Raw genomic sequence first — 26316 nt, 5'->3', positions numbered from 1 at the left:
TTTTAATGTATTATCCACAAACACACTGGTTTGTAGTGCAAACAGTTGCACCGTTTACCTCACGTTGCTATTCTTCTCCTTATCACTGCAAAAAATGTTTTTCTTACTTAGATTTTTTGTCTTGTTTCAAGCCAAAATATCTAAAAATTCTTAAATTTAGAGGGATTTTCTAGACAAGTAAAAATGGTTGTCTTGTTTTAAGAAAAAAGAAGTTAAAATTAAGTGAGTTTTTGCTTGAAATAATTTGCCAATGGGGTAAGCAAAATAATCTAGTTGTCTGCTTGAAATAAGATTATTTTCTTACCCCATTGGCAGATTATTTTGCTTGCTTGTTTTAAGCAAAAACTCACTTAATTTTGGCTTATTTTATTTTTCTTACCCCATTGGCAGATTATTTTGCTTGTTTTTTTAAGCAAAAACTCACTTAATTTTGGCCTATTTTATTTTTCTTACCCCATTGGCAGATTATTTTGCTTGTTTTAAGCAAAACTCACTTAATTTTAGGCTTATTTTTTCTTAAAACAAGACAGATTAGACTAGATTTAAGATTTTGTAGATATTTTGGCTTGAAAAAGACAAAAAATCTAAGTAAGTAATAATTTTGCAGTGTATTTCCCTATAGCGGCTAATGAACCGGAAGTCTCGCCCATAAACTTACTTCCGTGTTAAAGAAATAAACTAAAGAGCTTTAATCATAAAACTACGCATTTAAATATCATCTTACTAAGAAATGATTAGAAGCTATAGAGTGACAATTGATATTAATATGCTTTTCATGTAAGTAGCGTGTCTCATTGATTTACCTTACACGCTATCAAAATTTCATCATACTTTTTAGCCATGTGCTTCCGCACTTATTTCTCCTCGAGCAGGCTCCATATTCTCACTATATTTAGGTTTTTAAAAATAGATTTTCCTGACCATTATTTCACACGTTAGGCTCCACAGGGTTAAAGCCATTCTCCTCATTAGATTCCTCGGAAATCAAACGCGCTCCAGGTTATCCTCGCCATAGACCTCGCAGCCTGAGCAGCGCACGCCAATCAAAAAGCCGGTTGCCTAGGCAGCGCTTGACGTCACGGCCCCTGCCCAGTCCCTGCTCCGGCAGTGTGTGAGTGGGAGGGAAACCCCGTGGATCGCACAGGAACGCTGTGCTGCGCGCCACAGTCGGTGAGTGGCAGCTGAGTAGTACAGCCGGAGACAGAGCGACCACTCTCATTCACAGGTTGGCTTACTTTCATTTCATTCAAGTCTATAATGTACTGTTGCTTAAACAACAACCGTATTTGCTTGTTTCACTCCTGCTCTTTTTTAAATTAACCGAACCGTTAATGTCGTTCGAAATGAACTAACGTTAAGTGGTTTGTAACGGCTGCTTGCCGTAGGGATGCTTCAAAGCTTTTGCTTGAGAAATGACTCGATGTTCAAAACGGATAATAGTTTGCCTTCTAAAACGACGTTTGGGCTATTCCCTGACTTAATAAACGCTATTTTCCGCGTTTTAGCTTCTCTTCGTGCTTCAACCGTTTCAGCTTTCCAGACAACGGAAGGATGAGTCCTCCTCCTCCGCACACAAATATCACTTCATCCGGTATTATTCGTGTGTTAGCCAGGATGTTAGCGTAAAAATGTGATTTATCGCATTCAAGCGTGGTCCTAGAGGATATCTGGCAAGCCAGATCATGTCGGGCACATTAGGCAAAAAGTAGGGCGTTTACCTCACTGCTTTACTACCGTGGAGTTCCTGTCAGTTGAAGGTATCGACAATGTGTGTCATTCTGAATTTGCTTATGGAAATGAATAGGTGTTTTAGTCTTTGTCAGCACAGTGTAATGTATTCTCATTGTCTGAAAGGCCATTGTAGGATAAAATGGTGCAAACGAGCAGTGGTTTAGCGTGGTTTCGTATTGAGACAAAGCGGACGCTAGAAAGGTAACGTCAGGTAAAGAGCGGAACGCGCTCGGTTGGACACGCGCGGGCACAGGGCGGGAGTAGCTCTTACGCATAAATTCCCGGATGGACCGTGATCAGACAGACATCAGACGCGAGATCAACCCTTTTTTATATGTAGGGTGTCTTGTTTAAGCGTTGTTCGCTGGTTGCTGTTGGGCTGCTGTGTGGACTGGGCGTGGTCGGCGAAGGCATGTCCGCATTTTTGGCCATTTTCAGTGCTTTTCGCTTATGTCACATGTTAAACGAATGGGTGCTGCTTGTGGGATGAGTCAAAATGATTGTTTCTGGGGGGGGGGGGGGGGCTCAAGGCCCGTCTTTCTCATTTGTCTGTCAGTTCCTGTCTTATCTAATAATACACCGATAAATCGGCAACCAAAAAAAAAAAGCAGGTTATTCACTGGATTAACAGAAGTCAAGTCCTCCCTGTGAAATTGCTAGTAACAGCCAATGGATAATGCTCTAAAATAAATCTGGAAACAGGAAATGTCCATTTCACTAAATGTTTTGTAAAACATGTGAGCATGCCAACACCCCATTTGTTAGGATTAAAATGTATTAACAGTTAATCACAGTGGTTCTGGTATTAGGACCAATAGCATGATGGTGAAAATTGAGTTTGAAATTGCTTATTTTAAATTTAATATTGAGTGATTAGTAAATAAATCATTAAAATCTTAGTTTCTTTGTTACTAATAAGTTCCTAACTAGTTGCAAATTAGTTACTAACGAATAAAATTCAAGCACTAAAACTGTTAAGACCTGTTCACACCAACAATGAAAACTAGATGTACACTTAATAATTATATTTCTGTGAGAATAGTAGTCCACAGCACAGCTATAACAGTAACAACACGGAGAAACAATATCATTGAAATCACATCTGTTGAACGATAAAAACATGGAATCACAGAATCCACTTTTGGAGATCTCAAGCATTTAAAGTGGCAGACGACAAAACTGCAATGCGTTTATAAAAAACATAATATTAATGTCTATTGGTGTGGACTTTAAAATACTTATCTTTATAGCTATTATTAAAGTGGTCATATGATGTTGCTAAAAAAGAACATTATTTTGCGTTTTTGGTGTAATGCAAAGTGTTTACGCAGTTTAAGGTTTAAAAACACATTCATTTCCACATACTGTACATTTATTGTTGCTGCCTTTCTAAAACATGTCGATTTTTACAAAGCTCTGGAAGCGCGGTCTGCTCTAATTAGCCGGCTATCTAGTGCGTTGTGATTGGCCGAAAACCTCAAGCGTGTGGCGCGAAGAGACAAAAACAATAAAACCCATTATAAATGAGGCATTTGTTGCATCCAGTGAGGACATAATTACTGATTATAATGACCCATACAGTTTTATTTACTCGTTGCATTGTGACATAACCATGTAAAGAACAACAAGCACTACTCTACGCTGCTCAAAACTAATGTGTTGTGTGAATTTTCCACTCGAGTTAAAAATTTTTAACTTGCGCTGAAGATGCGATAATGAGCATTCGCTGCAGTCGTGCTGCCTTTGCATTGACTTTATGTAATCTGCTCACGCAAATAGTTCAATTTGCTTTCCGCTGCAAAAGACGTGAGCACAACAGTCATACGCGTCCATATAGCACCGCGATACACGCAGTAGTATGTTTTTTAATGGGAAAGTATTAACAGGTTTAAAAAACTGAGATTCTGAATTTTGGTTTCAATTAATTATCCAGCCCTAGTAGCTATATTGAGTCATTTTTCAGAGCAATTTTAGTTATCCTTATTATCGTTCTTGCTTTAAACAGATTTTTAATGTGTTAAAAAAAATTAAGTAAATTTTTTTTTTGTATTGTCAGAATATTAAGCCGATATTTTAGCTATATTGCCCTGCTCCAATTTGCATTGTCTGCAATTTGCAGAGTCACCATAAATAACAGAATATGTATGCAATGTAACAAAGTTGAGCAGAGATTAACTTTATGCAGATGAACAGTGATACATTGTAGCTACAGCCAATGGGAGTTGAGAAAGTGAAACCATTTTACCATATTAAAAAAAAATAAGTCTTCAACTAATGGCTGCGATTAATTGGGATTAAAAAAATATACAGTATTTTAATTTCTGTTATTTTTAGTTGTTCTGTCTTGCTCAGTGTTGTCCTCCAAACAAATTGAAGTTTATTAAAATGACTTCTACATTTAAATTTACATTTATACCCCATTAAACAGTCAACATTTACTGCTATAATAAATGCACCAATACATTGTACTCTTTGACATGCATTATGCTCCAGCACTCATTGAGTCAATCTGTGAAGTTTAACAAAGACTTCCTCTAAAAATAAGCTTTTATGCAAAACAAATCCTTGTATGACTTTATAACATTTACAGATGAGGATATAACTGTAAGATGTAAGTTATGCACTTGGGAAATGGGTCAAACTCTAAAATTTGAATTAGTCATCTCTTACCTCATTAGTCAACATAATAGATCAATTTTAGGTTCTATTTGATTGATCTTAAGCTAGGTTTAATGGCCTAATTGAGATCTCCCATTAGTCTGTGACACCATAAATGATAAATTTGCATATTCATCTTTCTACCATCATGTGACTGAACTCCTGTGTTCCTCCTGTAGAACCAAGCAGCCATGGACAAGAGCCAACAAGTGCAGAGGGCCAAACTGGCGGAGCAGGCCGAGCGTTACGACGACATGGCCGACTCCATGAAGAAAGTGACTGAGCTCGGAGAGGAGCTGACCGACGAGGAGAGAAACCTGCTCTCTGTGGCCTACAAAAATGTTGTGGGAGCTCGCCGGTCCGCTTGGAGGGTGGTGTCCAGCATCGAGCAGAAGACCGAGGGCAGTGACAAACAGCAGATGGCTAAAGAGTACCGTGAGAAGATCGAGTCTGAGCTGAAGGCCATCTGCAAAGACGTTCTGGTGAGCTTCGAAAGGGAAAGAACCGCTGATAGGGATCACAACTATGGCAGAGCTTGACATTTTAAATGAGATATGGTGAATGTCCTGTTCAGTGTGTTTTTGGTATTGGCCAGAACTACGATCAGGCATCACGAAACATTCATAAGAATTTATTCTTATTTTTAGCCTTTAAAGCATTTTTCATTAAGTTGATCAAGGCTTTAGCGAGATTTGCCATACAGTCAGATAAATATTTAAGAAATTCTTTGGAATTTTTTAAAAGTTGCACTTTGGAACATTCTTACAAACCATTTGGAATTTATCTTAAAGTCAGCACGAAACAAGTTGCAGTTGCGTTTTTTACCCTATTGTAACGTCTATCCGAGTGAAGGATATAGGGCAAAAATATAGGGCAGGACTTCCCTGTTTATTGGAAAATGATTGTGTCATTGTCATTTGCTATAGCTGTGATCTCATGTGAATGACAGGTCTTCCCGCCCATGTGCCGGTGAATATGTCAGAGAAAAGATGCCATTTTAAGAGGGAGAGGAAGATATTTTGGTTAAAGATTACTAGGGCACTTGAATTTAGAAAAGTGTTATGCACAGAGAAATAAATTTCAAATAAACAGTGCAATAATACATTTACATTTAGTTCATTTTCATGAATCCAGCCCTTGATTTTCATTCAGAGCTAGTTCCAATTTGTACAAAATCTGGAAGCATCTGATTTTAATAAATAATTAATGAAGCACTGTCCTCTTGTAAAGATGTTTCAGCCAGTCTGTAGCCTGGAGGTCACTGGTTTTGCCCAAAAATGTATCTAGATAGCAAAACAATGGAGTTCTTTGTTTGAATGGTCACCGAATCAGCTCTTCCTTGGGAGTGGTTTTAGATGCAGGTTTTTTTTGTTTTTGTTTTTTCAGAAAACTGGAGGTGAGACTCACTCTGTGTAGCTGGATATCAGACAGGGCCATTGTCTCTCCTTGTACCAGGCCGTTTTAGTTGGATTTATGCCTGAGGCGTCTTAAACGGTGGCACATGGAATGTTATGCTTTGCATTTATGACATTCCTTCCATTTCCCAGATGTTATTTAGACTGCGTCTAGAAGAATGTGATGTTTAATCTGGCATTAGGAGGGTAATGGGTTGAAGTTGGCTACTGCAAAGAAAGAGCCAGCTGGACGTTACATCTTACATCCTCTCAACAACTTTTGACATGAACAACATGTCAAGCCTATTAGATGATGCAATAAATCACCATGTTAAAGGTGCATTCATCTTGATGTTTCTTACCAAATTAAGTTGACAAGAAAGAATGATTTTTTAAATGATGATTTACATCAAAAACAAAATGAAAATACAAAGTGAATTGCAAAATGAAAAGCTTTTCGCACCAAAGGTGAATATATGCTGTTGGTAGAAAGTGCAAGAGTATTTAAAATATTACAAACAAACACAAAAGACAAGTGACTGTACATAAATGTTGTATATGGACCAATTTAAATGCAAATTATTGTCTGTGAAAATTTTACAGTCTATTCACCTGTTTAGCACTTTTACAAAAAGCAAGAGGAGTAGAGCAGGCCTTTATTGGCCAGTATTTGCTGTCTGGAAATTTGAGCAGCTGTGATGCCATGTGTTGCCATAAAAATGTTAATCTTTATAGAAAATAATGGAAGTTTGCCAGGCATAAAGTGTGGGAAAAACACTTTTTTCATACATTGTCTTGAACTCTCATCCACAGCATCTCCTGGACAAGTTTCTGATCCGCAGCACTTCTCCAGCAGAGAGCCAGGTGTTCTACCTGAAGATGAAGGGAGACTATTACCGCTACCTGGCTGAGGTCGCCACAGGAGATGAGAAAACCGGTAAGCTTCTCCTAATTGACTTTTAGATAAGATTTACACTACCAGTCAAAAGTTTTTGATTGTTAATGTTTTTTTGTTTAAGTCTCTTTTGCTCACCAAGCCTGAATTTGTTTAATCCAAAGTACAGCAAAAACATTTTTTTTTTTAAATTTACTATTTAACCCTTATGTGTTGTTAGGGACGTTTTCGTCCACTGAGGGGTGCTGTTGAGTCTTAATTTGGCCACAACTTTTTCTCTGTTAAGGCAAATGGAATGATTTTTGGTGATTAATCTTATTTTGATACATATTTTGGGAAAATGCTTTGAAATTTTTCAAAAACTCAACAGTACACTGTGGGCAAATTTACTACCCTTTCGTTATGTTTCGTGGCTGAAAACAGCCACTACTTTAAACTGCTGTAAAAATGTATCAGATAAATATTTTTTAAATTTTTTTTGCATAAATCTATTAATCAACCTCAGTCCTGCTCAAAAATACTAAATGTTTATAAAAAAAAATCAGGATTTTAACTCTTTAATTGCCAAATTCCTAAATGATGTCACTGATTTCGGAAAAAAAAGTTTCACACACGCTCACACACACATACATACACGCACACTATAATATGTCGTTATACTCCATAGAACTCTATGTAAAACTAAGCTTTTTTTTTTTTTGCAAAGGCCTATCTAAAGGGTTAATGGGGCCAACTGATAATCAACAGTACAATTTACAAATTTGACCCCTTCCCAACAGGGAAAGCCACAAACAATCAAGAATTCAGCATTATATGGTGTCATGGCTTTGCAATCAAAAAATGTGGTTATAATGGAAGTCAATGGGGCAAAAACAGCCACAAACAATAAATGAGGGAGAAAAAAAGAAAATCTGATGCTGCGCCAAAACTAACAATGCATGAAAGCCAGTGTTCTTACTAATCTTTCACATGTCCAAGACTGTTAAAAAGGTAAAAAAAAAATCCAGGCCACAATTACCTTTTATATTGAAAATTAGTAATTTTGTGTTTTTTTTTCCCCCCAAAATCAGTGACATCGTTTAGGAATTTGGCAATTAAAGAGTTAAAATCCTGAATTTTTTTTAAACATTTAGTATTTTTGAGCAGGACTGAGGTTGATTAATAGATTTATGCAAAAAAATTTGAAAAAAATATTTATCTGATACATTTTTACAGCAGTTTAAAGTAGTGGCTGTTTTCAGCCACGAAACATAACGAAAGGTTGTAAATTGAAACAATGCACAAGGGTTAAAGTAACCATTATTTGTTTGAATGCATTTTAAAATGTCATTTATTTCTGTGACTTCAAAGCTGAATTTTCAGCATCATTAGTCCAGTCACATGATCCTTCAGAAATCATTCTAATATTCTGATTTGCTGCTTAAAAAACGATTATTATTATTATGTTGAAAACTGCTGAGTAGAATTTTTATTTCAGCTTTCTTTGATGAATAGAAAGTTCAGAAAACAGCATTTGTCTAAAAAAAAAATCTTTTGTAACATTATAAATGTCTTTTTCATCAATTTAAAGCATCCTTACTAAATTTATTTTAGATTTCTGTTTATCAAAGAATCCTAAAAAAATGTACTCAAATGTTTGAAATATTTTTCATAATAATAATAATAATAATAATAATAATAAAAATGTTTCAAATCAGCATTTTAGAATTTAGAATGATTTCTGAAGGATCATGTGACACTGAAGACTGGAATAATGAGGCTGAAAATTCAGCTTTGATCACAGAAATATATTACATTTTAAAATGTATTCAAACAGAAAACAGTTATTTTAAATTGTAAAAATATTTCAATATTTTTCCTGTACTTTGGATCAAATAAACTCAGGCTTGGTGAGCAGAAGAGACTTACTGTACAAAAACATTTGACTGGTAGTGTATACAAAATTCACATTAGTTTTTCCTTAACATCCTTTATTTTATTTTTGAGAAACGTATCTAAATGTTAGATGTTCTTTGATGTTCAGCATGGTGTATCTGAGTTTGAGGCTTTACCTATGTCTGCTGCCAGCTGTGCAGCCACACCTCCATTACACACATGCAGATTTTTTTGGTTTTGGGAGCTACCAGTAGAACAGGTCTTTACTTGTGCTTCCACACCCTTAATGGCTGATTATTGAGGGAATGTTGCACAAAAACTTTCTTAAAACAGAATGATTTTTAACCATAAATCATTTCTGTTTTAAAAGAGATTTTGTGCAACATTTTCTCAATGTAAGCTGCACTTACAGGTACAATACTAGAGCCATATTAAATATTTTTCCCCCACAAAGTCTGTTTTATTATTATTCTTTCTTTCTCCAAAGTTTTCAATGCTGATGTCAGTTTTACTTATATAGCACTATCAAGCACAAAAAGTGCGCTAAGAATGGATTTTTGGATTTATGATTTAATACAAAATATACCATTAGTGTTAATCAAATACAGGCGTAAGTAAGAAATAATTAATGACGGGCTGTTGAATAATTATAATATAATGCACACCCAAGGTGGTGCTGCGGCCACGACACGCAGCAGAGCTCAGCTGTGCATTATTTTCTATTAAATCAATAGACTGGATTCTGCTTATACCATGCCCACCACACCTCATGACATTATTCTGATAATGTATTTCAAAGCATTAGTCAGGTTTTGTCCTTAAAACGCTCCTGTGTATAGGATTAATTTCTTACATATCTCATCCAACGCCTCCGTTGCTAATTCCAAAACGTTGTTTTAGACCTAGTAACAGAGGCTTGAGCCATTGATGGCAGACTAATACGGTTAATAATGGAGTTAGCAGACAAAGAGAGAGAGATTAAGCACATGAGAATTACCTGAGTTTCTGCTAGAGATGTTCCGATATTATTTTTCCCTTCCCGATACCGAATCCTGATACTTGGGCTTAGGGTATGGGCCGGTACAGAGTACTGATCCGATACCTGGGTGTGTATCTGTATATACAGCTGTAGATACTACTAACCCTTTATGAATTGATAGAATTATTGTATGCTTTGCTTCAGACTTGCTTCAGGAACAAATACATACAGTGAACTAGAGTATTTTTATTATCTGACATTCATTTGACAGTATTTTTATGGTTGGCATTACTACTTCTGGTTTATAACAGAATTCTGGGCAGAATTTGAAAGATTCTCAGTAGATCTCGCACCAACCTTATTCATTGTTCGGTGAATTCAAACGCTTCTCACTGGATCTTGGATCAGTAACAGTGTCGCAAATTCAACTTGGGCTGTTCTGGGCTCATGCAAGTTTGTTTGTATTGTGGTCCGAGCTGATAAACGGTCAGCGCTGCGAAGCTCAAACTTGGAGCGGTTTGGTTTAGCTTTTGTTTCGTTTGCCATTTGATGTTTCTCATATGCAACAGAAATGACAGCGCTTATGAGTTGAACAACGCGGTGCGACCACTCACAAGAATTAGTTGCACCAACAGAAAAAATGGTTGCAGTCTGCAGTCCTGTAATATTACCGCAAGTGTCCCGCACGCTTCAGTACGAGTAGTAAACAAAACTACGAGTGCGCCATTCATTAACACCGAGACACACAGAATTAATATTGAAATAGTCGTTTTGCAGCTTAATATTTACAAATATTAGTCCATACCGCGATTTAATTTAAGTGTAATGACCTACTTTTAAATAATTCATCCAAACTTTAACAAATTCTGTGACATTCCGCGTTAAACTGTAAATTCCGTTTTTATGACTGGATTCAGTTTTATTTTTGTCAATTTTGTTTTGTTTTTTTTGTTTTTTGTTTTTGGTTTGGTTTGGGGGGTTTTTTCCTCTGTTTTCCTGGCTTCCATTTTTTTCCATTTTAATTATTCTAGACTAGAGGCCGACCGATAAAGGATTTTGAAGGCCGATACTGATACAAATATTTGTTGGTTTTAAAATCCGATATATCGGCCGATATCTTTTATTTATTTTTTCAATTTCAGAAACACGCAACAAAACATTAACAGATTTCCCTAACATTAGTTATTTGTAGTTATTTATGAGTTTTTAACTAACATAATATAATGCATTTTAAAAAGAAACTTGTTTCTTTTATTGTCACAACAGAACAGAGGAACATCAAAATATATTAAAGTTCTGATAAATAAAATGTATGAAAATACAAACTTAAGATATGAAACGTAAAGTCCTTTGAACAAAAACAACAACAACCAAATCAAAGTTACCATTTTTAAAAGACTTGGTAAGCTTCATAAATATAACTTTGAATAGGACTGGAGACAAATTCTGTTAAGTTCTGATTAATAACAACAACAGCAAAATATAAATTGCTAACAGTATTTGAGGTAGTGTACTGAATTAGTCAATCCTCAATAGCTCCAGTCCAGCAGAGGCAGGTTCTAGTACAAGAATAGTTATTTGTAGTTATTTATGAGTATTCACTAAAATATTATTGTCACAACGGAACAGAGGAACATCAAAATATATTAAAGTTCTGATAAATAAAATGTATAAAAATAAGCTACCTTATAATTACAATGTCAGCTTGCTTATCCCTTTACCTGCACTTTTTAAATTCTTTCCACCAAGCTACATCAAACCATTTTCAATCATCAGTTGCTGCCTGCTTCTAAAACCTACTATTTAGCGATCTAAATCCATTATGTGAACTTTTTCTCTGTCTAAATGTTCACTCCTCGCAAGTCTAACTTACATTTTACAATCCAGAGACTAACTAGAGATATGCTAATTATAAATACAGTAATCATTACTTTATTTAGGCAGAATAAGTTCGTTGTGGTTTCCAAGCTCATTAATGTTAACGTTAGCGGCCTTCCACTAGCTTCCACTGATAGAGTTTGTTACTATTACTCTGAGCATCTTTGCCTTTACATTAATGGGAGGGTTTGTTTCATGCAGCCAAGAGATGAAGTAGATACCTGTCTTCCCGCGGGGGTATAAGTTACTTTTATGTGGCCTTTTGCGGGACGAAATAACATATATTCCTTTTGGAGCGGGCGGGCGCGGGACTAAAACACCTGTCCCTTGCAGATCTCTAAGATGAAGTTTGCGTGCAGCGGTAGCTTTGTCTTCGGTTTTTACAAAGCGTATACACACTTTTGAGCACTTTGCGCAATCCATCTTGTACATTACCACACAAGGTCCTGGCAGATTGCACGCGCGGAAGGTCCTGGCAGATCACTAGATGAAAAATTGCACCCAGGAATTGATAAGAGGAATCGACATTTTAATTTTATAAAACATATCCGATTCTTTATCTTAAGTATCCAATTCCGGAATCGGAATCGATTTTCGATTCCCAACCCTACCATGAACACACTTTACCGACGATCTCACTCGCGGATAACTGTCTCTCTCTGCCCGACTCTGGCTGGATCAGCAAGTTGCAGGATGTGTGGCGCGTTATACACGAGTGTTGCCAACAGGGACGGTGTAGAGTGCCCTCTGGTGGACAAACTATACAACAGCAACACTCAAGACATGGTTGAAGGGTGTTTCGTCCGTTTTTATTTTATTTTTTGAAATATTCATTTATCGGCCATTATAAATGCCGATACCGATAGTTTGGAAAATGCCTAATATCGGCCTGCCGATAAATCGGTCGGGCTCTATTCTAGACTCTGGTTTAATGGTTAAATTACATTTAAATATTAATTAAAAAGCATTGATTGAAATCATGAAACTTACACAACTTAACAGAAATTCATTAAAAGTTTAACAAAAATTACATTAAGGCCCTATGAAATGTTTTTTTTTTTTTTCTCAAATTCAGTTTTTTTTTTTCTTTTTTTTTTACAAAATTCTGTTTTCCATTAGGTTTTAGGATTTTAATGGTTTCATTACTTTTTAACAATCAAAAGCATCTCTAAATAAATGATTTTATTAAACTAATGTTTTATTACTATAATTACAATCAGCAATATATTGCTATCGCAGTTTCTCTAAGTTAAACCAAACTTTTACTTTGACGGGTTGCTGTGATGATCTTAGAGTTTCTGTTTGTGTATATGACAAGTTTTTCTCAATACAAACAGTCACATGCTCATGAAGTGACTCTCAGAACAGTTTATGTACTCGTATATTGAGGCGGCAGAAGCTAAAAACACAGCGAGTGTCACGTGAGCTTCAGTATGTGTATGTAGTATGTGTGTAATACACGAAACTGTGCGTCTACACCATTTATTCACACAGAGACATGCAGGATTCATATTTAAATTGTATTTTTGTGGTTTAATATTCAAAGACACTAGTGCATATCACATTTGATCTATTTTTGATGTATTCATCTAAAATATGGCAAAATCCATGACTTTCCACATTATACAGTCAATTCCATTTTTATGACTGGTTTCTGCGATTCAATCCCTGCTTTTCACATTGCGGAAATCATAAGGCCCTATTTTAGTGAACTGAAGTGGGTTGGCGAAGTGATATGGACATGTAATGTGGTCAAGACCTGCCTGGAACTACTTCAGCCGTGCATTCAACCAATCAGATTCAAGCATTCAGCAGCCCCCATAGTATAAACATTATTAATCAGTTAAAATTAAATTAATATATATATTACTACTAAACAATGCGGTGTAAAATACATGGCACACACCAGTGTTGCAAAAAATATTCACTACTTTTCAGCATTCACTCAACTAATTTGTTTTAACAGTTTATGAATCCGTAAGTCTCAGAATTTGGCTAAATCAGCATAATGTTAATGCTTACTTTAAAACATCCTTTCATCAGGAGTGTATCCAGATTGAATAATCATACATGATAGGGGTGGGAGAAAAAATTGATGCATCGATGCATCGCGATTCTCTCTTCAACGATTCTGAATCGATTCCTAATATTTCAGAATCGATTCTGAGCTTGTTTTTTTTTTTCTGCATATGGCACGTGTGCGCGCTAGAGAGACGCGGCTGGCTACAGCGCACAGAATCTGCACTGTGAGACACGTGCGCATAATGCTTGACAGTGTGCTTCCATCCGTCGTGTTTTACTTTAGATATGCGTTCATTTCTGCCGTCTGGAATGCAAGAAACTGTTGCACTGACAGACTCACGTGCGGTTTGTGTTTGTTTGTCCTAAAGCTCGATTGCAGATGCGGTTAAATGCACTTGCATTTTGGAATAGTTTCAAACGAAACTGTACATACAGTCAGTTATGTTTTCAGAGCAGGACAAAACATCTGATATATTGAAATAGATCTGTGCATCATTGGCGTTCCGTCCATATACAGTAAGCTGCTAATGCTCTGCATACTCAGGCTGTCAGAGAGAATGCGTTCACGTGTTAAATAATATAAACATGCTTATAAATGAATCCCTTATTTGAATCTTCTGGGCAAGCAGATTCTCCGTATCTTCCTCGACTCCTCAGAATTGATGCGCATTCTGTTTTGCTGTCATGCGCGTGATTTCATTCGCGGGGTAAGCTGTCCGAGAAGCGCTCGACCAAGCGGAAAAACGCGCTGTTGCTGCCAGATCCTGATTGCCAAAAATGTATTGTATTTTTGTATATTATATATAATATGTATATTTTCATAATTTCTCAACAATTCAAAAGTTTAAAGTCCACAGAAAAAAATAGCCCATATAAAATGTATATATATTTTTAAAAATAATAATAAACAGGAAAAAGAGGAAATATTAAAATATGATTTCGTCTCTGATTTTATTGGTGTCTGAATAATGTAAAGATATTATTATTTTTGGTATTACTGGTGGTTTTAGCATACCTGGTAAATAAAAGTGTCACCTCTCGCCACTGCTGTGCATTAGTTTGAATGCAGCCTGTTAAAGCTGCCTTATGATCTCATCAGTAATAATAAAATGGCAGTAATGCTGAGGAAAAAAGAAAAACTATTGTCTGTAAACTTTCGGATACCTGAAGAAAACTTATTTTAAATAAGTAATTGTTTTAAAAAGTACCTTGCTTACATAATTTAAAAAATAAAGTAAAGTTGGCCCAAATTAAATTTGATATAAAACAAATATGAAAATGTAGCCATGTGCAGTACTATTGAAAACTGAGAATGTGTTCATCGTGATATTTAGTTGTTAATGAAAACAGTAATTAACTTGAATCTTGAAACTGGTGAAGATTGACACACCTACTTTTACAGAGATTCCAACTATAAACAAAAAGCATAGAAACTGCAATTTTACATGTTTTTAAAATTGTAAAGTAGTATTTGCACAGCAGAAGAATTAATTGGGGAAAAAATGTAGATCAAGAATCGTTTTGGAATCGGATCGTGACTCCCAGAATCGGAATCGGATCGGATCGTGAAGTGCCTGAAGATTCCCACCCCTAATACATGAATAATCTTACATAACCGCATATATAACTCTTGTAGTGATTTTAGTGGTGTTTTACTCATGTGTTTGTCCTTGAGCTAGTATACTGGCTGTACTCCAAACTCTCTAGCTGCCTACCTAGAGGCATCTCACGCACGCCAACACAAACCCTGATCCAAACAGTATGCAGCAGAATGATGCTGCCTGATACATATGTCCACATCTCATGGAGAAGACAATTTCAGAATGCTCTGCTATTGCTATTGGTATTAAAGGATTAGTTCAAAATTTCAGATAATTTACCTATCCCCTTGTCATCCAAGATGTTCATGTCTTTCTTTCTTCATTTGTAAAGAAATTGTTTTTTGAGGAAAACATTTCAGGAATTATCTCCATATAGTGGACTCCTATGGTGGCTGTAAGATTGAATTTCCAAAATGCAATTTAAACGCATGACTCTAAACAATCCCAGCTGAGGAAGAAGGGTCTTATCTACCAAAATGATCAGTTATTTTCTACAAAAATAACCACAACCTCAACCACAAATGCTTGTCTTGTCTAGCTCTCCAATGTGCATGCATTCAAGACAGGGTATGTCGAAAAACTCCCATCTCATTTTCTCCTCCAACTTTAAAATCATACTACATCGATGTTTTACCTTTTTATGTAAAGGGCGTTTGGGGGTACTTCTGCAACGATATAGGATGGTTTTGAAGTTTAAGAAGATTGGAGTTTTTCGACATACCCTAACTGTCTTGAACCGAAATACACAGAGTGCGCATACACATCACAGAGCTAAACAAGACAATCATTTGAGGTTGAAAAGTATATCAGTTGTAATTTTTATAGAAAATAACTGATCGTTTTGCTAGATAAGACCCTTCTTCCTTGGCTGGGATCATTTAGAGCCCTTTGAAGCTGCATTTAAACTGTATTTTGGAAGTTCAAACTCACCATAGAAGTCCACTATATGGAGAAAAATCCTGAAATGTTTTCCTCAAAATACATAATGTCTTTACGACTGAAGAAAGACATGAAAATCTTGGAAGACAAATTAAAACTTGTTCTGGAAGTGAGCTAATCCTTTGTGTCAGGGGAAATCTCCTTAAATACTTTATCAAGTACTTCAAAGAATAAATGAAAAAATAACTCCATCTCAGTTGTGCATTTTGGTACCTATTAGAATCACGAGCAACATTGGTAAGGTTTGGAAATGAGTGTGAGGTTTCCTGAAACCACCAGCAGACTGATGTTTGATGCTTCTGAACTCAAGAGGTCAATCAATTAACCCTCTTAATAGAGTCATGAAGTAGCCACAGACTCAGAGCTTTCATTAATTATATATGTGGAAATGAGGGATGGAGGTTTAGATCTGAAGGTCTTGTGTCCTAGTTCATGAAGCTCTTGAGACACAAGCTGCTTGCAGATTAATTTAAGGACGTCCAGTGTGACGCTTTCATGCCTGAATGTAATATCCTCACGGTAGCTCATATATCTGCTTTATAGTGTTGCACGATATACCGGTACTAAAATATGATATAAATCACAGCACAGACTCGTTGCGGAAATTATCTCTGCACTGCTGCAGACGCACCGCTCCTGAAACGCACTGCCAGACCACAACCGTGCGCAGCTTGAACGCTTTAATCCGTTAACAAGAGTGTGGGAAAAAAGTCTGCACTGCAAACGGAGTTATAGTCGCTTATAGTCAGACCCAATGTGGTGATTGGAAGTTATTTGCTCACTTTGAAAGAGAAAGAGAGAGAGCGCCATCATTCACTTGTGCTGTTTGTGTAATTTCAAATTACTTTAAGTTATTAAAAGGCGCCATAGAATGCATTGATACAATATTTTAAATTCTCTGATATCTACATAGAAGGTTAGGTTAGGTAAGGACAAAAATTCTCCAGAAATGGTTTTACAGGTCCATTTACAACCCTAGGATTTGTCCCTAGAATGAAATGATCTGTTATTGCCTTATTTGGAAGGTTCATGAATAATAATGATGAGCTCTGCTCTGATTGGCTGTTTCACAGAGAGGCTCATTTTAGTAGCTCGCACATGGAGGAAAATATATATTTATTTACGGAGCTCGACCCGCTTAATATGCGGGTCATTGAAACTGCCGTTTTGAATGCACGATCATTTTACTTTCACTTTTGTGATTGCACATGCTCTGTGTACCATTATACTATAGCCGCAGTACTTACCACATAAGTTTAGATGCTTGTTAGTGATGCTCAGGATCTGTAAATCATTCGCCATCATCTGCGCAGTCATCTCTCCTTACTCTGTTTATGTGGTAAGTGAAATCTTATGTACTGCAATGTAACAGGCTACTGCTAGCAATAAGCTAACCGTGTTCCTTCAGTGGCTCGCCTTAATTTATTAGATCACCTTATTTGTTTTCCTTGCCTTTCTGAGTTCAGACACCAACCCATCCCTGCACTTAACATCTCCTGCACAACCTGGAACATAACATTTATTCCTGTGATCTGCCATTTTCGCTATTGTACTCGCTTTTTTTTTTTTTCACAATGACCTACCCGCAGAACTTCTGATGATTGGGCGATGCAAATGTTGGGGGCGTGACTATTAGTGATCCCGAGATTATTACGTCATAGTCGCTGTTATGTTAGGATTAGCCTATTTTTCAGTGGTCTTTTGTAAACACCAGATTTATATAAGAATACTTGAGAAAATTATGGTGTTTGAGACTCACGGTATGTCATGTCTATGTACAGAACTGTTATTATTCAGCTATGCCAAGGTAAATACAGTTTCACATTCTGTGGCACCTTTAATACAATAAAACCAAGCCAATCGAGTGATTTGGCTGTTTTGTGTGCTTCCAGCAAGGACAATGCAAATGTTTAGTTTTAGTTTTCCACCATCCAGTCTTTCTCTCATCACATTCGATTCGCAAGCTGACTTCTCGGCTGCAGATCCAGACTCGGCGCAGTTTTGTTGCAGGAAGCGCTGCAGCACGCAGTTCAGTCTATCCTGCTCCACCTCGTTTCATTACGTTAATGAGGCTAATGAGTGATTTCCCTCCACATGTGGTCTTTGGCTGAGTCCGTCTGTGGAAGTAATAATTCACTCTTTCCGATAGATGCATGAAGTTATTAGGGCTGCTTCTTCTCCCTGCAGGGTTTGATGAATTTTTAAGAGCCTGGTGTGTTTCTATGGCAGCACAGGAGCGAGTGATCTGACTGAAGCTGCCATCTGTGGAAACGACAGGAGCGGGCTGTGCCGCAGATCCCAGATCAGCCTGTTTATGTAGCATTACGGTTCAGCTGCATGTTCTTTCTAGAGAGGGAAGAACATCGGCGGTCTGTTTGAGCGTAAGCAGCCGCTGACCTACTACTGTCAGTGTGATGGGATGCGTGATCATCGCCATGGCAACAGCATCTGGCTGATGCGTGTCGTCCAGCTGGGTTTCGGCAGTAGGCTGAACCTCCTGCGGCTGGCTTTAATATATGCAGCGCTCGGCCACGGTCTCCCGAAGCTCTTCAGATGAACAATTACTGCTCATCAGGCACAGTGCGTCCAACGCTCTTTATAGAGCTGCCTGTCTCTTTCAAATATTTATGTATTTTTCTCTGCGCACGGATCAATACGGGCAACCGCAGGCTCTTAATGCACCGTGATATTGACTATGACTAACAGCTCTCCATTGTGCAGAGGAGAAGAAAATTATCTCATTTTCAGCCATGTGAAAAATCTAACAACAAAATGGATGTTTTGAAATGGCTTGGATTTATCTATTTTTATTTTTTCCACTATAGTAACCATCATTAGGCATAAACAGATCTAAAAGAGTACGAACCTAGTTGGATTAGAAGCAGATTTTCCACTCTCAAAATAATCACGAGGAGCAATACTTCATCGTTTATATAACACTCCTCACCAAACTTGAGTGACTCATGCAAAATGTTGAATTGGTCATACACAAGGCAGGAGGGGAGGCTTTAGGACACTTAACAGGCCATAAAAATGCGTATTAACATCAGATTGCCTGAATTTAATACTTTATGGCTTGCAAATCCTGTAAAATATTGTACATGTTTTATATGCACGACTGTTCCAACAGTTTATTTTTGAAAGAAGTCTTCTGCTTATAAAGGCTGCATTTATTTGATCCAAAATACTGTAAAACACAGTAAAAATCTAAAATATTATTACAGTTTAAAATAATTGTTTTCTATTTTCATTTATTCCTGTGCTACAAAGCTATATTTCATACCTGCAAACTTGTCGCTTTTCGGCGACAATCGCTGTTTTCATTGTCAATTGGGTCATTCACGTGAATCGTGTAGAACCGGAGAGTTTTTTTAGGGAGGGAGGGGGGGGGGGGGGGGTTGGGCTTGCGTTAACTGACATCTGGGCCGATCGGAATCTCAACTGAGCTCGCGCCTGTCAAGAGAGGGAGGTGGGGGTGGGCTTGCGTGCCATGTAGGCCATTATTGGACAATTCTTATAAATGACATTTTTCCTGGACCAATCTCAGCGCTTGTTTCAGTATCTTGAAACACACTGCTATCTGTGTTCGCGCCTGTCAAGAGACACCTGACCTAATGTGGAAACTCTGATGGAAATTGAAATGACCGTATCCACGGAGCGTTCTTTAGAACTTCTGCATTGAGATAAGCAGCTCGTAAACTTCCGCTAAAGCTCATTTTGTATGTGCTATATATTAGGTGGACACTCTTGAGACTGATCTACTGCCTCGTTCCACCCCCCCCGACACTGTCACCTTTTTTCCTCTGATGAGTTTGCAGGTCTGATATTTTTAACATCATTACTCCAGTCTTCAAGTGTCACATGATCCTTCAGAAATTGTGTTCTACATGTTATATTTTTGTGGAAACAGTGATGCATTTTATTTTTCAAGATTCTTTCATAAATAGAAAGTTCAAAAGAACAGCATTTATTTGAAATATAAATCTTTTGTAACATTATAAATGTCTTTACTGTCACATTTGGATCAATTTAATGCATCCTTTCTGAATAGACGTATTAATTTCTTTCCTTCCAAAAAACAAACTAACAAACCTTCAGATCCTGAACTTTTGAACACTAGTGTATATTGTCAGACTTAATCTGTTTAATTCTGTAGGAAAATATGAAATTATTCTTTAAAATAACTTTTCTATTTGAATATATTTAAAATTTTAATTTATTCCTGTGCGACAAAGCTATATTTTTAACATTACTGCAGTCTTCAAGTGTCACATGATTCTTCAGAAATCATTGTGTTCTACATTTTATATTTTTGTGGAAACTTTGATGCATTTTATTTTTCAAGATTCTTTGATAATTAGAAATTTCAAAAGAACAGCATTTATTTAATCTTTTGTAACATTATAAATGTCTTTACTGTCACATTTGATTAATTTAATGCATCCTTTCTGAATAGACGTATTCATTTCTTTCCTTCCAAAAAAACAAACAAACCTTCAGACCCTGAACTTTTGAACACTAGTGTATATCGTCAGCCTTAATCTGTTTTATTCTGTAGGAATGTATGAAATTATTATTTTAAGTAGTTGTTTTCTATTTGAATATATTTTAAAATGTAATTTATTCCTGTGCTGCAAAGCTATATTTTTAACATAAGTCCAGTCTTCAAGTCTTCACATGATTCTTCAGAAATCATTCTAATATGTTCTACATTTTATATTTTTGTGGAAACCATGATACATTTAATTTTTTAGGATTCTTTGATAGATAAAGTTCAAAAAACAGCATTTATTTGAAATGTAAATCTTTTGTAACATTATAAATGTCTTTACTGTCACATTTGATCTGTTTAATGCATCCTCTCTGAATAGAAGTATTCTTTTCTTTCTTTCCAAAAAAGAAAAGAATGTACAGACTCTGAACTTTTGAACACTAGTGTATATTGTCAACCTTAATCTGTTTTCTTCTGTGGGAAAACATGAAATGATTCTTGCATAAATAACAACGTGTGTTTGTAAACAGATATCATCCAGAAGTCTCAGGAAGGGTACCAGGCCGCCTTTGACATCAGCAAAGACAACATGCAGCCCACTCATCCCATCCGCCTGGGCCTGGCTCTCAATTTTTCAGTCTTTTACTATGAGATCCTGAACTCTCCAGAGCAGGCCTGTGAACTGGCCAAAAAGGTTAGAATGGGTTCTTATGAAATGGGTTCTTCAAAGATTTTTTTCTTACACAGAAAAAAGTTTGGTTTTATTTATGTATTTGTTCTTATGTAGGCTTTTGATGATGCCATTGCTGAGCTGGACCAGTTAACCGAAGACTCGTATAAAGACAGCACACTCATCATGCAGCTACTTAGAGACAATCTGACAGTGAGTTCCTGTTTTCTTTTATTAGCACTTTAACTGTTACCTAAGTAAAAGCCACTCAATAAAATAGCATTATGATCATAATGGTCTGTAAAAACGTTGTAAAGATTAGACAGTCATTGGAAAGGTCTCTAGTGGAATACAGCAAGTTTATTTGATTCATTTACAAAGTATAGGAGGTATTCAAATGGTCAAATCATTAAATCAACATGTTCAAAAAGCTTGATAAACAGGGGCTTGGAAACACATTTTTTTAATGCTGAACAACTTTTAAGTGGGTTGTGAATTGAAAAATCTAAATGTCCTTGATGCTTACACATATAAGAGGTTATTCTACAATGAAAACACTTCAGGTTTCTTACATAACTTTCCAGTTTAAAATAAGACCTTTTGTTTTCCACCCTTCTGAAACGTGTGAAATCGGTGCAATGAAGTTTACCAATCACAGCGTTTACTTGCGTTTCTGAAAAGTTAACGCACCTAGAAATTAGCTGTTTTTTTTTTTTTTTTATGAAAATTAATAATTTGATTCTTTTTACAAATATTAGAACTTACCACCAGATAAAATATAAAGATCTGAAAATGCATTTCATGACCTCTTTAACTTCAAAATGGGGAGCTCACAACAAAAGATGTTGAAAAACAACAGAAATGTGGCACAAAACAGGCCTAAATTTTATTAATGAGGATGAATAATGAAAAATGTTTTACAAATATTAGAAATAATTGCCAGATATAAAATATAAAGACCTGAAAATGCATTTCATGATCCCTTAAACTTCAAAATGGAGACCTCATAACGTAAGATACTGAAAAAACAACAGAAATGCGGATATATTTTTTGCAAATGAATTGTAAAAAAAAAAAAGGTTTTTACAAATATTAGAACTTACTGCCAGATATAAAATATAAAGGTCTGAAAATGCATATCATGACTCCTTGAACTTAAAAATAGAGAGCTCATAACATAAGATGCTGAAAAACAACAGAAATGTGGCATAAAACAGGCCTAAATTTTGTTAATAATGAAAAAGCGTTTTACAGATATTACAAATAACTGCCAGATATAAAATATAAAAGATCTGAAAATGCACTTCATGACCTCTTAAACTTTGAAATGGAGTCCTTATAATGTAAAATGCTTAAGAAAAGAAAAGAAAACAGAAATGTGGCATAAAACAGGCCTAAAATTTGTTAATGAGGATAAATAAAGAAAAACATTTATAAGTATTAGAACTTCACCAAATATAAAATATAAATGTCTGAAAATGCATTTCGTGACCTCTTTAACTCCAAAATAGAGAGCTCATAACATAAGATGCTGAAAAACAACAGAAATGTAGCATAACACAGGGCTAAATTTTGGTAATGAGGATGAATAATGAAAAACATTTTACAAATATTACAATTAATATCCAGATGTAAAAGATCTGAAAATGCACTTCATGACCCCTTTAACTTCAAAATAGAGAGCTCACAACATAAGATGCTGAAAAACAACAGAAATGCAGCATAAAACAGGCCTGAATTTTGTTGATGAGGATGAATAATGAAAAACATTTTACAAATATTACAATTAATATCCAGATGTAAAAGATCTGAAAATGCACTTCATGACCTCTTTACCTTCAAAATAGAGAGCTCATAACGTAAGATGCTGAAAAAAAAAAAAATGCGGCACAAAACAGGTCTACATTTTGTTAATGAGGATGAATAATAAAAAACATTTACAAATATTAAAACTAATGTCCAGATATAAAATATAAAGATCTGAAAATGCATTTATAACCTTTCTAATTTTAAAATGGAGTGTCTTAACGTTATTAATGAGAAAGAATAATGAAAAACATTTACAAATATTAGAAATAATTGCCAGATATAAAATATAAAGACCTGAAAATGCATTTTCCCCTTTAACTTCAAAATGGAGACCTCATAACATAAGATGCTAAAAAAAAAAAAAAACTCTGTCATAACAAATGGCATAAATTGCATTTACATTTTTTTGCCACATATATCCTGAAAAAGCAACATTACCTACAGTAGATGATCCTGAGTATAAAGAGGTCAAACACAAATTAACAGTGAGTTAAAATGATTCCCAAGAAAGCTAGTGATGTGTAATTTGTACCTCTTACTGCTAAAACACCTGTTTAAATGATCAGCTGTAGCTCTACCAACTAAAACCATATATATGTAACTCCAAATGTATCATGCTCTTGTCTAGCCATTTTCCATGTTCAAAAGAAAAGAAATTGACATTTGAATGGATGAATATGGATGTGCACATTTTAACATTCCCCCGTTTGACCGTTTTCAGCTGTGGACCTCCGACAATCAGGCCGACGGTGAGGACACAGAGGAGGGCCGGGAAAACTAAAGCCAACTCCACAAAGAAACCTTTCCAGTCAGCACGGCGAGAGACAACGCTGACGCTTTTACAGTTCCAGCTTCATACTCACCAGCCCGTCATTTATGTGTGTGTTTGGATTTGAGAGTGTGAAGGAAAGACTGTGTTTGTGTACGTGTGTTTGTTTAAAGGGGGGGCAAACAGCAGTCGTTTGTCTTTAAAAATGTGTTAATTGTGGATTGGAGAACGCGGCGTAGTTTGTTGGCTTGATGTGTGCTCATGCAGGTTGCCGGACACCATCAAGACAACATCAACTTTGCTGTGGGTGCATATGTGAGAGAGAGAGAGAGAGCGAGCGAGAGTATGAACCCTTTTCTGAGTTTGCTAGGGGAGCATTTAGTGATGGGTTTCTTGTGGCTTAGACTGAATTCTTCATTTTCCTAACGAATCACGGGAAATAAACCAAAAGTCAGTATGAACGAATACTTGTGACCGATTGGGCTCGTGCAAGACATTCTACTTCAATTGTCAAGTGTTTGGTTTCTCATTGGTGAATAACGCGTACAATCTCTCAGACCTAAGATCAAAAAAAAAAAAAAAAAAAAGACTTGACACACATGGCTTATACTGTAACTTTGATATAAAAGTCTTGTTACCGGAGCAGTAAGTAATGCTTTTCATGTGCTTCTCTGATTAATACTGTTTTCTATTAGGAGTTTTGGTTTTGTTTTATTTGTACTACTACTTACTAAATCTGTTTTTAGTTTGTTTTGTTTACTCTTTTTGATACTCGCCTAAAATGCATGTGGCTTTAGTTAATCAGGGTGACTGGAGTTGGCTGATTGGGCTGCCTACAAACTGTCTTGGAATTTTCATACAGAAACACTCAGCATTATTGTTATTTGTTATGGAGGGTGGGCGGAGGGATCTGGATTTCATGTTAGTGGAATTAAAACAGATAAAACACAAACCAAATGATCTCCTGTGCTTTTTGAGCTGCGGTCGGTCTCTGCTGTTTTTCAAACCTGGCCCTGCACTTCAAATACTCGCTTGGGGTTCGTTACTATGATGCAAATGAAAGTTTTTCAAATAATTAGTTCCCAAAAAAAATCTAAATTGACATTTACTCAAACAAAACAATGGGAAATTGCATCTAGAGCAGTCGAATGCATCTGTGATTTAACACAAGTGGCTCTGAGCTGAAACTGATGTCAAAATGCTGTTTCTTGCATGTTATTGAGACTATTAAAGAGTTGGATTCTCATGCTAAATACATGGCCACTTGTACCTAGCAACTGCATAGCAACACCTTAGCAACCGTCCTCGGTACCCTAGCAACTGCATAACAACACCTAAGCAACCGTCCTTGGTACCCTAGTAACTGCATAGCAACACCTTAGCAACCATCCCTATCTATATCTGACAAACTTTATTGCCTTCAAAACATTGAAATTTTAACCTTTTAAAACTACTTTAAACTTCAAACTATTTCAAACTGAAATGTTTCTTGCATGCTAGAAACATGTTAGCAACATGCTAATCATGTTAGAAACATGTTAGTAACATGATAGACATGTTAGAAACATGCTAATAACTTGTTAATTACGGTAACAACATGCTAGTAACACCATAGCAACCACCCTGAATACCTAGCAACTGCATAGCAACACCTTAGCAACCGCCCTGGGTACCCTAGCATAGCAACACCCTAGCTACCATCCCTATCTATATCTGACAAACTGTATTACCTTCAAAATATTGACATTTTAACCTTTTAAAACTACTTTAAACTTGATCTATTTGACTGAATGTTTCTTACATGCTAGTAACTTGCTAATCGTGCTAGAATCGTGTTAGTAACTTGCCAATCATGCTAGAAACATGCTAATAACTTGCTAATCGTGGTAACATGTTAGTAACACCCTAGCAACCACCCTGAGTGCATAGCAACACCTTAGCAACCGCCCTGGGTAGCCTAGCAACCGCATAGCAACACCCTAGCAACCATCCCTATCGGTCTATATCTGACAAACTGTATTGCCTTCAAAACATTGAAACTTTAACCTTTTAAAACTACTTTAAACTTCAAACTATTTCAGACTGAAATGTTTCTTGTACACTAGAAACATGTCAGCAACATGCTAGTAACTTGCTAATTGTGCTAGAATCATGCTAGTAACTTGCCAATCATGTTATAAACATGCTAATAACTTGCTGATCATAGTAACAACATGTTAATAACACCCTAGCAACCAAATAGCAACACCTTAGCAACCTCCCTGGGTACCCTAGCAACCAATAGCAACACCCTAGCTACCATCCCTATCTATCTATATCTGACAAACTATTGCCTTCAAAACATTGAAATTTTAACCTTTTAAAACTACTTTAAACTTCAAGCTATTTGACTGAATGTTTCTTGCATGTTAGAAACATGTTAGCAACATGCTAGTAACTTGCTAATCATGCTGGCAAAGTATACTAGTTTAAACTGACTAATTGACATTAATACAAACAGGAACGGCGAGCTACAGCAGAAGACTAATCTAAAAAAATTCAGTCTGCTGAATTAAAGGCACAAGTTGAACTTTTTCCTCTCTTGTTGCATTGAAACGAACCACC

The 26316-nt window shown here is 36.2% G+C and overlaps 1 protein-coding gene across 1 annotated transcript; it reads left to right on the top strand.

The window, feature by feature from the left end:
• Positions 1 to 1104: 1104 nt before the first annotated feature.
• Positions 1105 to 24669, top strand: ywhaz (tyrosine 3-monooxygenase/tryptophan 5-monooxygenase activation protein, zeta polypeptide). Its single transcript, XM_073821718.1, has 6 exons — positions 1105 to 1225; positions 4569 to 4871; positions 6597 to 6720; positions 20995 to 21158; positions 21252 to 21347; positions 23665 to 24669. Exons 2-6 carry the CDS (start codon positions 4581 to 4583, stop codon positions 23722 to 23724), a joined length of 735 nt encoding a protein of 244 aa, XP_073677819.1. The 5' UTR covers positions 1105 to 1225; positions 4569 to 4580; the 3' UTR covers positions 23725 to 24669.
• Positions 24670 to 26316: the final 1647 nt, after the last annotated feature.

This window comes from Garra rufa, chromosome 17, assembly GCF_049309525.1.
Source record: "Garra rufa chromosome 17, GarRuf1.0, whole genome shotgun sequence".
Taxonomy (NCBI): Eukaryota; Metazoa; Chordata; class Actinopteri; order Cypriniformes; family Cyprinidae; genus Garra; species Garra rufa.
This window is presented reverse-complemented; position numbering and strand designations above follow the sequence as displayed.